Source organism: Physella acuta, unplaced genomic scaffold (genome assembly GCF_028476545.2).
Source record: "Physella acuta isolate Inbredline_101_S28 unplaced genomic scaffold, ASM2847654v3 ptg000851l, whole genome shotgun sequence".
Taxonomy (NCBI): Eukaryota; Metazoa; Mollusca; class Gastropoda; family Physidae; genus Physella; species Physella acuta.
The window spans coordinates 125,838-138,396 of NW_026732368.1; the positions used below are offsets into that span (position 1 = coordinate 125,838).

Sequence of the window (12,559 nt, forward strand, 5' to 3'; positions counted from 1 at the left end):
TCAACCAGCAAACACTAAAGACTATCACGCATGTTTATCAAACTTTTAAAAAAATCTCTCGGAATTCTCTGTTACAAATAGACCCGCTGGTAGATGGCGTCTGATGTTTAAAGTCGTGTCTCACAACAAAAGGTCCTGACCCCTCTCTTTATCACGTGGTCTTCACACAACAGATGGTGTACCGCCCCCCTCACACACACACACACTAGCCGGACAGTCGTGTCCACCTACAGTGTGAGTTTTACAACCAGACCTGCGGCTCACGTGCGGGGCTCGTATTTCACGTGCGGACAGATATCACGTCAAGGTCACAAGACCGATGGCCTGTGATTTGGGTGGTGGGGACGGTCATTAAAACGTGAAACTAACTATGGTGGGGGGGGGGGGGGTCTATGGACATGCATGAACTTAAGTATGATGGGGGGGGGGGGGGTTATGGTCATATATAACCTAACATTGGGGGAGGGGAAGTTGATGGTCATACATGAACCAAACCATGTTAGCAGTTGTTCTTCTTCTTCTTCTTCGTTCTTAATTGTGGATATGGTGGAGAATTCAGACAACAAGTCCAACTTCGTGGACAAACCGGACTGTGGTCTCCAGTTTGTCAGGTGCCCCATATAATTTTTCCCTGAGTGGGGTGGGCTGGGGCCAGTGGCTGACTCGCGCCTGGCTATACAACGTACATTCCTGGAGTACGTGCTCAGTGTTTTCCGGGGCCTTGCCACAAGGGCACATTTCGCTACACCCAACCTTCAGTTTTCTGTGCATGTGTTGATTTAGTCTGTTGTGGCCTGTTCTTAGTCGAAAGATTATGTATTGTTGTTTTCGTGTTAAATTATAGTAAGCAGTTGTTTGATTTTGGAGTTTTCTTTCTTAAATGAGATGCTGTCCTTAGCCATCGAGCCACATCTTCCCGGGGGTTCTAGCTCAGGGCTTTTTGGTTTTGCCGACCCCCGAGCCTGTCTAAATATGAGACATGTTATGGAACTAAGAACCTCGACCATCTTATACCTCAACTACCACTTACAAAACATAACAAAATGATACCACCCCCCTCCCCTTTGTGGTGACTAATGACACAATCTATTCGCTTCATGCTACTACTCCCAAGGTTTAGAATAAAAACCAATATGTCTAGATTTCATATGTGAGTATCTAGCACCATCATAATATCATCGTACCACAATCATAACAACACTATAGTACAATCACAGCATCATCACAGCACAGTCATAACACCATCATAACATCACTATAACACCATCATGACAACATCATAACACCATCATAACAACACCATAACAACACCATAACAACATCATAACAACACCATAACAACACCATAACAACATCATAACACCATCATAACAACATCATAACACCACCATAATATCGTCATACCACGATCATAATATCATCATACCACCATCATAATATCATCATAACAACACCATCATAGCACGGTTAAAACATAAAACCATCCCGCGATATGATAGCCCCAGACTTCCCCTCTACCGTCCACTTAACATACAGACTACAGAAACACACATCAATTATTGGACTATTACATACTATGCTACAATATAGATCTATTATCTGAACAAAAACAATGAGCTCATGTTCTATTAGATATCTCGTTTACTTTGTATAGAAATACCTCAAACATAAAATATATAGAATCTAGCTGGACTTTAGATATATACGCATGGGAAAGTTTATTACACAACATTACGTTTTTTGTATTTTATCCTCGAGTTCCCTCCCCTACTGTTCCGTGACAACTGTTCTACATTACGTGTTATGACATGATTACGTCCCTTGAGTGAAAGACTGACATGATTACGTCCCTTGAGTGAAAGACTGGCACATTCAATAAGTTGATTCAACTTCACGGTCACGTGATACTTGTGGTGCCAGTGTTGGGAGAATTCTCGCCATCATCAGAATTATTTCTCTGGTCGTTCTAACGATTCGCCTCATCTTCAATCGGTCTATGCATTGGTCTATCGGTCTATGCATTGGTCTAGCGGTGTATGCATTGGTCTATCGGTCTATGCATTGGTCTATCGGTCTATGCATTGGTCTATCGGTCTATGCATTGGTCTATCGGTCTATGTATTGGTCTATCGGTCTATGCATTGGTCTATCGGTCTATGCATTGGTCTATTAGTATATCGACTGGTCTATCGGTCTATGCATTGGTCTATGCCATGGTCTATCGGTCTATTCACTGGTCTATCGGTCTATGCATTGGTCTATCGGTCTATTCACTGGTCTATCGGTCTATGCATTAGTCTATCGGTCTATGCCATGGTCTGTCGGTCTATGCATTGGTCTGTCGGTCTATGCATTGGTCTATCGGTCTATTCACTGGTCTATCGGTCTATGCATTGGTCTATCGGTATATGCATTGGTCTATCGGTCTATGCATTGGTCTATCGGTCTATGCATTGGTCTATCGGTCCACTCACACTTGTCCAGCGATCAACTCTCTAACCCAGCGGTCCACTCACCGGCCCAGTGGTCCTCACACCGGCCCATGGGTCCACTCACACCGGCCCAGTGGTCCTCACACTGGCCCACGGGTCCACTCACACCGGCCCAGCGGTCCACACACCAAGAAGATGGCCCGTGCTACTGATGAACCGCGCCGATAAAGGGAAATAATTCGATAAGGGGATGACAGTGGAGACAACTGGTCGGGAGAGAAAATACCTCTGTAAATAAGAAGAGTGATCCCGCTTGTTTTATTGGCCTTATCTTTGACCCTGGACAACGCCCCCCCCTTCCTCCCCCCCCCCCCCACCTCCTATCCGCTCCCACCCCGCCCAATCGAGTATGGAAGATAATTTTAACGATAATTTCTTTTATATTTTTTTTTTAACCAGCCGATCTCTTTAGATAAGCCTAAGGGGATGTTTGTGAGGTTTGGATCTAATTAGTGATATGAAATTAGCTCGTTTTTCTCTTCTACCATTTTAAATATTTACCACAAAAATAACTCTTCTTGTATGTTTTCAATCGGTGTGGACTGGCTCTCAATACAGTCAATGTGTTTTTAATCAAGTATACGAACACAACAGTGGGACAATGTAGCGAATATTGGCTTCTTTGTTGCTAGCCTGATATTAATGTTTCATATTTGGCTAAGCTAGCATCGTGTGAATTGAATTTCGCTGTGAAATTAATTACAATTTGTTTCAAAAATAATAACAGGAGAAATAGAATACGGAAAACGTTAATTGTGGGGAAAAAAATTCATCAGAAAACTGTGTTTAAGTTTCATGTAGTTGTTGTGTTGACTAGCAGTTACTATGGAATTAACGATCGGGCGCTTCCAGCCATTGTGATTGAGACAAAAGTTCTCGAATGGGGCGGTTAGCAGGTCTCACCTGCATTCATCGATTTACGATCAATCTTAGCATAGTCGTTCTGGCCGGCCTGTCGTTAAATGGAATGTGTGCCTCAAATATTTTGTGTGATTAAACAGCCAAGTGTTCGTGGTGGGGTGGGAAAAGGGTGGAGGTGTGGGGGGGGGGGGGGGTGAAAATTGTATTGTTAGCATGTTAAAATTTTTCCTGCGCTTTGAAATGTTATCGTTTGCTGTGGGACAAATGTTGTGCAAACACCCGCCAAACAATCGGTGAATACGTCCAATTAGCGAATACATCCGTTTTGTGAATAAACACATTTTCGCGAATGCGCCAATTTTTTTCATTAAACCCATTTTGTGAATACACACATTTTGTTAATAAACCCATTTTGCGAATATACCCATTTTGCGACTACACCCATTTTGTGAATAGATCGATTGTGAATACTCCCGTTTTCTGGATCTACTCTTTACAATGTCGACCCAGGGTGGGGCAATAATTTGATTCCAATCCCCTCCCCATCTGTACCCATCCCCACGGTCCATATCACGGGGCAACCAAATCAATTATTTAGAGACAATTTCTTTTCATCTTCCCGTGCCCTGTTATCGTCCCGACAGCTGTCTGGTTGATTTTTTTTTATCTGTTTCGTCTCTCATTGGGAGAATCGAGTTCCAGTATCAAGATCGGCCAGTGGGGCTAGTATAACCACAGTGGTTATAATGACCACAGTGGCTAGAATGACCACAGTGGCTAGAATGACCACAGTGGCTAGAATGACCACAGTGGCTAGAATGGCCACAGTGGCTAGAATGACCACAGTGGCTAGAATGACCACAGTGGCTAGAATGACCACAGTAGCTAGTATAACCACAGTGGCTAGAATGACCACAGTAGCTAGAATGACCACAGTGGCTAGAATGGCCACAGTAGCTAGTATAACCACAGTGGCTAGAATGACCACAGTAGCTAGAATGACCACAGTGGCTAGAATGACCACAGTAGCTAGTATAACCACAGTGGCTAGAATGACCACAGTAGCTAGAATGACCACAGTGGCTAGAATAACCACAGTGGTTATAATGACCACAGTGGCTAGAATGACCACAGTGGCTAGAATGACCACAGTGGCTAGAATGACCACAGTGGTTATAATGACCACAGTGGCTAGAATGACCACAGTGGCTAGAATGACCACAGTAGCTAGAATGACCCCACTGGCTAGTATAACCACAGTGGCTAGAATGACCACAGTAGCTAGAATGACCACAGTGGCTAGAATGGCCACAGTAGCTAGTATAACCACAGTGGCTAGAATGACCACAGTAGCTAGAATGACCACAGTGGCTAGAATGACCACAGTAGCTAGTATAACCACAGTGGCTAGAATGACCACAGTAGCTAGAATGACCACAGTGGCTAGAATGACCCCACTGGCTAGTATAACCACAGTAGCTAGAATGACCACAGTGGCTAGAATGACCACAGTGGCTAGAATGACCACAGTAGCTAGTATAACCACAGTGGCTAGTAAAACCACACTGGCTAGAATGGCCACAGTAGCTAGAATGACCACAGTGGCTAGAATGACCACAGTGGCTAGAATGACCACAGTAGCTAGTATAACCACAGTGGCTAGTAAAACCACACTGGCTAGAATGGCCACAGTAGCTAGAATGACCACAGTGGCTAGAATGACCACAGTGGCTAGAATGACCACACTGGCTAGAATGACCACACTGGCTAGAATGGCCACAGTGGCTAGAATGACCACAGTGGCTAGAATGACCACAGTGGCTAGAATGACCACAGTGGCTAGAATGACCACAGTAGCTAGAATGACCACAGTGGCTAGAATGACCACACTGGCTAGAATGGCCACAGTGGCTAGAATGACCACAGTGGCTAGAATGACCACAGTGGCTAGAATGACCATAGTGGCTAGAATGACCACAGTGGCTAGAATGACCACACTGGCTAGAATGGCCACAGTGGCTAGAATGACCACAGTGGCTAGAATGACCACAGTGGCTAGAATGACCACACTGGCTAGAATGGCCACAGTGGCTAGAATGACCACAGTGGCTAGAATGACCACAGTGGCTAGAATGGCCACAGTGGCTAGAATGACCACACTGGCTAGAATGGCCACAGTGGCTAGAATGAACACAGTGGCTAGAATGACCACAGTGGCTAGAATGACATAGTGGCTACAATGACCCCACTGGCTAGTATAACCACTGTAGCTAGAATGACCACAGTAGCTAGAATGACCACAGTGGCTAGAATGACCACAGTAGCTAGTATAACCACAGTGGCTAGTAAAACCACAGTGGCTAGTATAACCACACTGGCTAGAATGACCACAGTAGCTAGAATGACCACAGTGGCTAGAATGACCACAGTGGCTAGAATGACCACAGTGGCTAGAATGACCACAGTGGCTAGAATGACCACACTGGCTAGAATGGCCACAGTAGCTAGTATAACCACAGTGGCTAGTAAAACCACACTGGCTAGAATGGCCACAGTAGCTAGAATGACCACAGTGGCTAGAATGACCACAGTGGCTAGAATGACCACAGTGGCTAGAATGACCACAGTGGCTAGAATGACCATAGTGGCTAGAATGACTAAGGTACCCAGAATGGGCACAATGGCTTTAATGGTATCTAGAATGACTATACTAGCTCAAATTACCACTTACCTAGAATGACCACAGCAATTCAAATGACCACGGTATTCGGAATACCCCCAACAGCCAAACGACCACAGGATGACCACAAAAATAGCTTAAATGATGACAATAGCTCGAGGTACCACATATGTAGAATGACCGCAATATATTGAATGCCCGCATGATCTAGAATGACCAAAATATTTCAAATGACCACAGTATTTAGAATGACATCAACAATGCATCTTAAATGAACGTGTCCTGTTTTAATGAAATACAGTCATCCTGAGCAAGTAACACAAAAACAAAGTGTATTGACATCATTATTTCAGAAGATTATACAGTAGATTCATATAATATTTCCTCTGAAACATAGATCTAGATCTAGTTGGTATTTCTTGAACGAACCTATTGCTTGGTACAATTTCCTAATTGTGGTACAGGCCTAGCTCTTCCAGAACTTTGGGCCTAAGTTTACCCAGAGAAATCTAGGTCTGAGTTAGGGCTGAGGCTGGTAGTACAGGGCACTTTGACTTACCAGATCAGAGGTATGGTAACCCCTTCTGCGCCTGAATCAAACTTTCAACCATTCCCTCCCCCCCCCCCCCCCCCCTCAAGGCCAGTAATTTCTGTAAATGATTAACAGCAGCATGAGTAAAATTCTTCGATCATTTCGAACTCATTTTTCAATTGTTATAGAACAATACGATACAATAATCATTGCTTACTAAGGTTGCTGATCCTTGCTTAACTTAAGGAAATGTTAATGTTAGATAGTGTTATGCATTGATTCGGGGAGGATTAACCAGTGTTTCTTCCGTGCATCTCATCTCGTCCCCCCCCCCTTTCTCCCCCCCCCCCCCCCCCCCCAACCCCGAAAATGTGTAAGTGTTATATTATTATTTAATAAGACGATTAATAATTACTATTATTATTTCTTTAATAAAACAATGATTGTCTTTCCCCAGGTGAGCAGCTAGTTAACCATATACCAAATTGTAAGCTTCTTACGAACAAACTCGGCCTACTGTGTAGTCTGCAAGAGTATGAAAGGGTAACTCTGCTGACAAAAGGGAGGCTACCCAGATTAAAAATGGTTGACTTTGTTCCGGAAACTTTCAAGTTGGATGAGAGGACAGATAGGGATAGATTCCTGAGTGAATATAAAGGTAGGATAAAGATAGGAATAGATTCATGAGTAAATGTAAAGGTAGGCAGACGGTGGGTGGGGCGGCCGCCCCGGGCGTCGACCCTAGGGGGTGCGTCAAACGGGGTAGAGTAAAAATTATAAAAAGCTTCTTGTGGGCTGCATTACTCACAATCAAAATTTTTAAATTAGGGGTCGTCTATAAATGAGGTCTCACTCGTAGGGGGGAGGGGGGTCCGTAATTTTGTGACGGTGTGTGGGGAGGGGGGGGATTCAGATGGTTCGTCACACTTTTGTATTTAAAAAAAGCAATGTTAGAAAACGAATTTTAGACGTTATTTCGCGTTTTAGAAAACTGTTTTAATAAATTGCAATAGGAATTGATTAAAATACTCTATTTTGACAGAGTTCAGACAAGATTTTGGAAAAATAGCGATGTTTTAAGAAAAATTCAACTGCAATTTTGAGGGGGGGGGGGGTTGTAGGCTGAGGTGTGGTGTCATTTTTGGGGGGTGGTCTGGCTTTTTGTGACGATGTGTGATGGAGGGGAGTGGGGAGGTAAAAATCGTCAAAAAAAGTGTGTCATTTGTGTGATTTATGGATGACCCCTTAAGAAAATAGACTGATACTTGTTTTTAGTACATATCAAACCACATCAATTGTGTGACACTAAAATACAAAGGGTAAGTGACTGGTAGATCTAGTCTGTATAGATTCTACTGGTAATGAACCTAGAAATATTTTTAAATGACAAGGGGCACAGAATTGATAGTTCGCCTGAATGGGTCGCTAGGCCTCTGCAAGTAGGATAGATTCCTGAGTGAATATGTAGGGTAAAATTTTGTATAGGACCTACCCATCAATCACAGCGAACAATGCCATCATGTCATTGAGTTCAATAGTTATAGTAACTAATATTAGGGGCCTATAAATCTAGTTATTTTGTATATATAGGCCTATATAATACCAGCCACTTCATTCATTGGCATCTACTTCTAATTTGAGAGCAAAGTAACCCTGATTATTACTATTTAAATTAAGAATTTAAAAAAAAAACCAAGTGTTTTTTAACTGTAGAAGTGACTTTTTACTGATACAACAAAATATTTATAACCTTAGCACAGATGACATTATATAAATATTAAAAGCACAAAAGTTGACATAATAAAGACATTAAAACAGAACTAATTTATTTTTACGGTTGACACAAATAAAAAAGCTTGTCGGCTTATTAAAAATTTTGTATGACAGATGGGGAAACCTGGATCTGTAAACCGACAAGCCTGAATCAGGGAAAGGGCATATTCTTACTCCGATCTCGTGATGAGATAAATCAACTATTGTCTGAGAGAGATGCAAAGTCTTCATGGACGCGGCAGGTTCAGATGAGAATAGTACAGAGGTGAGTTTTATCCCTTTTCTGTGAATAGAGATGAATTTTCTCCCCTTCAGCCAGTAGTTAGGTTAGGTTTCTCCCCCTTGTACTTACAGCAAGTAGAGTTAGTTTTCTCCCCTACCTTACAGAGATGAGTTTTTTCTATACCAGGTAGAGATAAATTCCCCTCCCCTTATACCTAGAAGAGGTTTTACTGTCCCTTACATGATTTATAACTAAGTTTTCTCCCTTTACACCCAGCAGCATACTGGGGTTGAGTATTAATAATGTATTGACTAAATACAATATTGGGATAAAAGGAAATATTGAATTAGCTACAATGAACTGCACCACTGTCTGTACATGGCGCCTAGTATGTCGAGCAACAATTTGGAAAATATGGTTAAAAACTTTGTGATGTTTAAAATAAAAACTTAATAATGTTTAGGCCCTATAAATATTGTTCATTTGCTTGAACTATTCATGCGAATAGTCTAAAAATAATGTGTCTGTTCAATTCCTCTGCAGATATATACACAACCCATTGCTCATAGAGGGTAGAAAATTTGATATTAGAGCCTACATGTTTATAGCAAGCACTGTCCCATTTCTGGTACTGTTCCACAATGGCTATGTGAGACTGTCTTGTCAGAAGTATAATCAGGATGATACCAACCTCACCACCCACCTTACTAATCAGGTAAAATTTGAATTTATATTTTGGTGATTTATGTCAGGGGAAGTAACTACCAAAACTTTTTTAAACAACAAAATGGCTTATCCATTTCCCTTTGATTGTTTTTTCATGTGTTAATGCTGTGCATCACTTGTTAGTAGATTTTCATCAAGGATATTTTGTTATTCATGTTTTAAATTTATGGTTTGAATTATATTTCCAGCAAACAGGAAAATAATTTTAGTGTAAAATAAAATTAAGCATAGTCAAATACAGCTTTGATTAAAACTTTAAAATTGTAGTACACAACTTTTTCCCATTTTGATAGGTTAGTAATTTGGGTAATCCATCGTTTTAGGTACGTAAAATCGCCCGTGACTAGTAATGTGAAAAACAGGTGACTCCTTAAATTTTAATAATAATTTCACATTTTGAGGAGGATTTGTGTTTTGAAAAATACAAAAATGTTTCCTTGTTTCATTTATGTACCTGTTTTTAAACAATTGAATAAAAACTTTTCAGTAATAAATGAAGACTAGCAATGTTTCCAACAGATGCAACCATGCTCATTTACTATAGCAGCCATCTTGTTAAAGTTTTATTTTTATTGACTAATAGCGCGAGATTCAGGCGGAAGTCACTCTACTTTACAAATGGCTGCTGTTTATATAGCAAATCTTGCTTGCAGACACTGCTGTTTAAAGTTAATTTCTGGCCTATATTGATATATTTAGCCATTGATTTATGTTTATTATTCATTTATCTATAATATTTGACACAAACATATCACAATATACTTCTATTACAGCCTTGACAATGAGGTAACGTTTTCGTACATTAATAGCCGCGGGCGATTTTACGTACCCAAAACGATAGATTACCGTAATTTGTTCTATAGCATTTAGATCTAGTAAAAAATTCCTTTAAAATGGGTTTGAGAGCTAAAATTATAAAAAGATATTAGTGTGGCTATATTTGTTTGTATTGGCTGTTTTGAACAACATTTGTTTAAATAGGTTATATGAGCTGACCCCTCCCCCCCCCCTCGCTCCAGTGCAAGCAGCCTATGTGATTACAGTTTACAGACAATAATGTAGTAGAACTTGCTACCTCCCCTTAGTTTCAAATTGTTTAAAAACTAAATTATCTGCACTTAATAATATAGCAGTCATTAATCCGACCCGGCTCTACGATTGTAAACATTCGTCGTGAACCACAGCTCATGTGGGTGGTGGGGGTGATCGAAATATGGCCTGTTGCGCATGCCTGGAGAGCGAGGGAGGGGGCGGGTCAGCATTCATACATGGTGGTAGTGGTGTACCCCATGGTCCCGCGTAGAGAATTATATATATATAGATTATATAATATTGCTTCAATTAGGTTGTACTGTATATTGTATTTACAGTTTGTTTTTAAAAAAGTCTAACCTAATATCTTAACTGTGTTCCCAGTTTGTTCAGAAAAAAGATCCAACCTAATATATGAAATGTGTTCCCAGTTTGTTCAGAAAAAAGATCCAATCTAATATATGAAATGTGTTCCCAGTTTGTTCAGAAAAAAGATCCAACCTAATATATGAAATGTGTTCCCAGTTTGTTCAGAAAAAAGATCCAATCTAATATATGAAATGTGTTCCCAGTTTGTTCAGAAAAAAGATCCAATCTAATATATGAAATGTGTTCCCAGTTTGTTCAGAAAAAAGATCCAACCTAATATATGAAATGTGTTCCCAGTTTGTTCAGAAAAAAGATCCAACCTACAAAGATAATAAGGAAGACACGGCCTGGACCATGGACAAGCTGAACGACTATGTCAACGAAACGGTTGCCAAAGATAGAAATATTGAGAAGGATTGGGTGTTTGGTGGCTTGACGGTAAGAAATTATTCACTTGTTTTAAAATAATTTCTGTCTATTTTTATATTATTGATTTAGCCATTTTTTCTTAGTTTGATATGGATGTGTTACAGGTTGCCTTGATGGACTTAGTCTATAGGACAGGTGGAGTAGAGGCTATCTGTAGAATTCTGTAATACTGTAGCCAGTGTAAAAATATAATCATGTTGTTCCCAATGTAGTAAGGACTTGGGTAGAGTTCGGGACTGCCAGATTAAATAACACATAAATTCATCCCTTACATTGGTGATTAGAAAATCAACATTACTTTTCTGTCTTAAAATGATAATGTGTTGTATTCCCCTCCAGAAACAAATGCAGAGAATAACACTTCATTGTTTCAATAGTGTCAAACACAAGCTCCAATGTAAAGTTGGTTATTTTGATTTGTATGGTATGGATTTTATGGTCGACGCTGATTTAAAGGTTGGTTCAGAATTTTTGGTATCTTACTGATCAAGTACAGTTTACAACAAACAGTCAGACATTTTAAAAAATTAGCTAAACTCTAAATTAACTCTAGATATTGATGTTACTGAAAATGTGAATGAAATGTGGTTTTTGTTTTAATGATTATCTCTGTCTGCTATTCATAAGAATAAAATTTGTGTGCAGTTTTTTTTTTGTCAAGGGAAATGACTCTAAAAGTTGTAAAAAATTTTAATTGTTTTTGGATAAATCTTTTTAAAAGATGTAAGACTTGATAAAATGTAAATGAAATTGCTAGACTTTTCTAAAAGTTTTCTTAAAATGTCTTTTTTTTTTAAATTGACTTAAAATTGAAACTATCCAACAATATTTATATCCAAGATTTATTAATCTTAATTCCCAGGTGTGGCTAAGTAAACTTAATCTTAATCCCTAGGTGTGGCTGACTAAACTTGATCTTAATCCCCAGGTGTGGCTCATTGAAATCAATGCTAACCCTGCCCTGTGGACTAACTGTCAAGCTCTTAAAGAGGCTATCCCTTGTGTTGTTAGGGATGCTCTGTGTAAGTAACTTTTGTTACGCTGGAAATTACTTTTATCACACTTTAAATAACTTTTGTTACGCTGTAAATTACTTTTATTACACTTTAAGTAACTTTTGTTACGCTGGAAATTACTTTTATTACACTTTAAGTAACTTTTGTCACAATGTAAGTAACTTTTGATACTGCTAATTACTTTTGTCACACTGTTAGTAACTTTTATTACACTAAGTACCTTTTGTTACTGTGTAAGTAACATAATGCACTTTTGTTACACTATGTTAACCTTTTCTTCTATTAAGTGAGAACATGGTGTTAGGAATACAAAATGTGACTAATGTTTTGTAATCTATAAAATCATTTCCTTTTGTCTATTATAATGATAATAGCATATTACTACATGAAATCTTCTTCATAAGAGAATTCATGTCTTAGATGTTA

The 12,559-nt window shown here is 39.7% G+C and overlaps 1 protein-coding gene across 9 annotated transcripts in view; it reads left to right on the top strand.

The window, feature by feature from the left end:
• LOC131952088 (uncharacterized) overlaps positions 1-12,559 on the top strand; it is a 55,784-nt gene that overhangs the window by 36,780 nt on the left and 6,445 nt on the right. For all 9 annotated transcript variants that reach the window (XR_009388499.1, XR_009388502.1, XR_009388500.1 and 6 more), the window contains 6 exons: positions 7,023-7,223; positions 8,453-8,603; positions 9,105-9,276; positions 10,986-11,126; positions 11,457-11,573; positions 12,046-12,139. Coding sequence is in view for 4 of the 9 variants with exons in the window: in XM_059314593.1 (XP_059170576.1) it covers positions 7,023-7,223; positions 8,453-8,603; positions 9,105-9,276; positions 10,986-11,126; positions 11,457-11,573; positions 12,046-12,139 (876 nt within the window). In the remaining 5 variants the exon portion in view is untranslated. The remainder of the gene's footprint in view (positions 1-7,022; positions 7,224-8,452; positions 8,604-9,104; positions 9,277-10,985; positions 11,127-11,456; positions 11,574-12,045; positions 12,140-12,559) is intronic.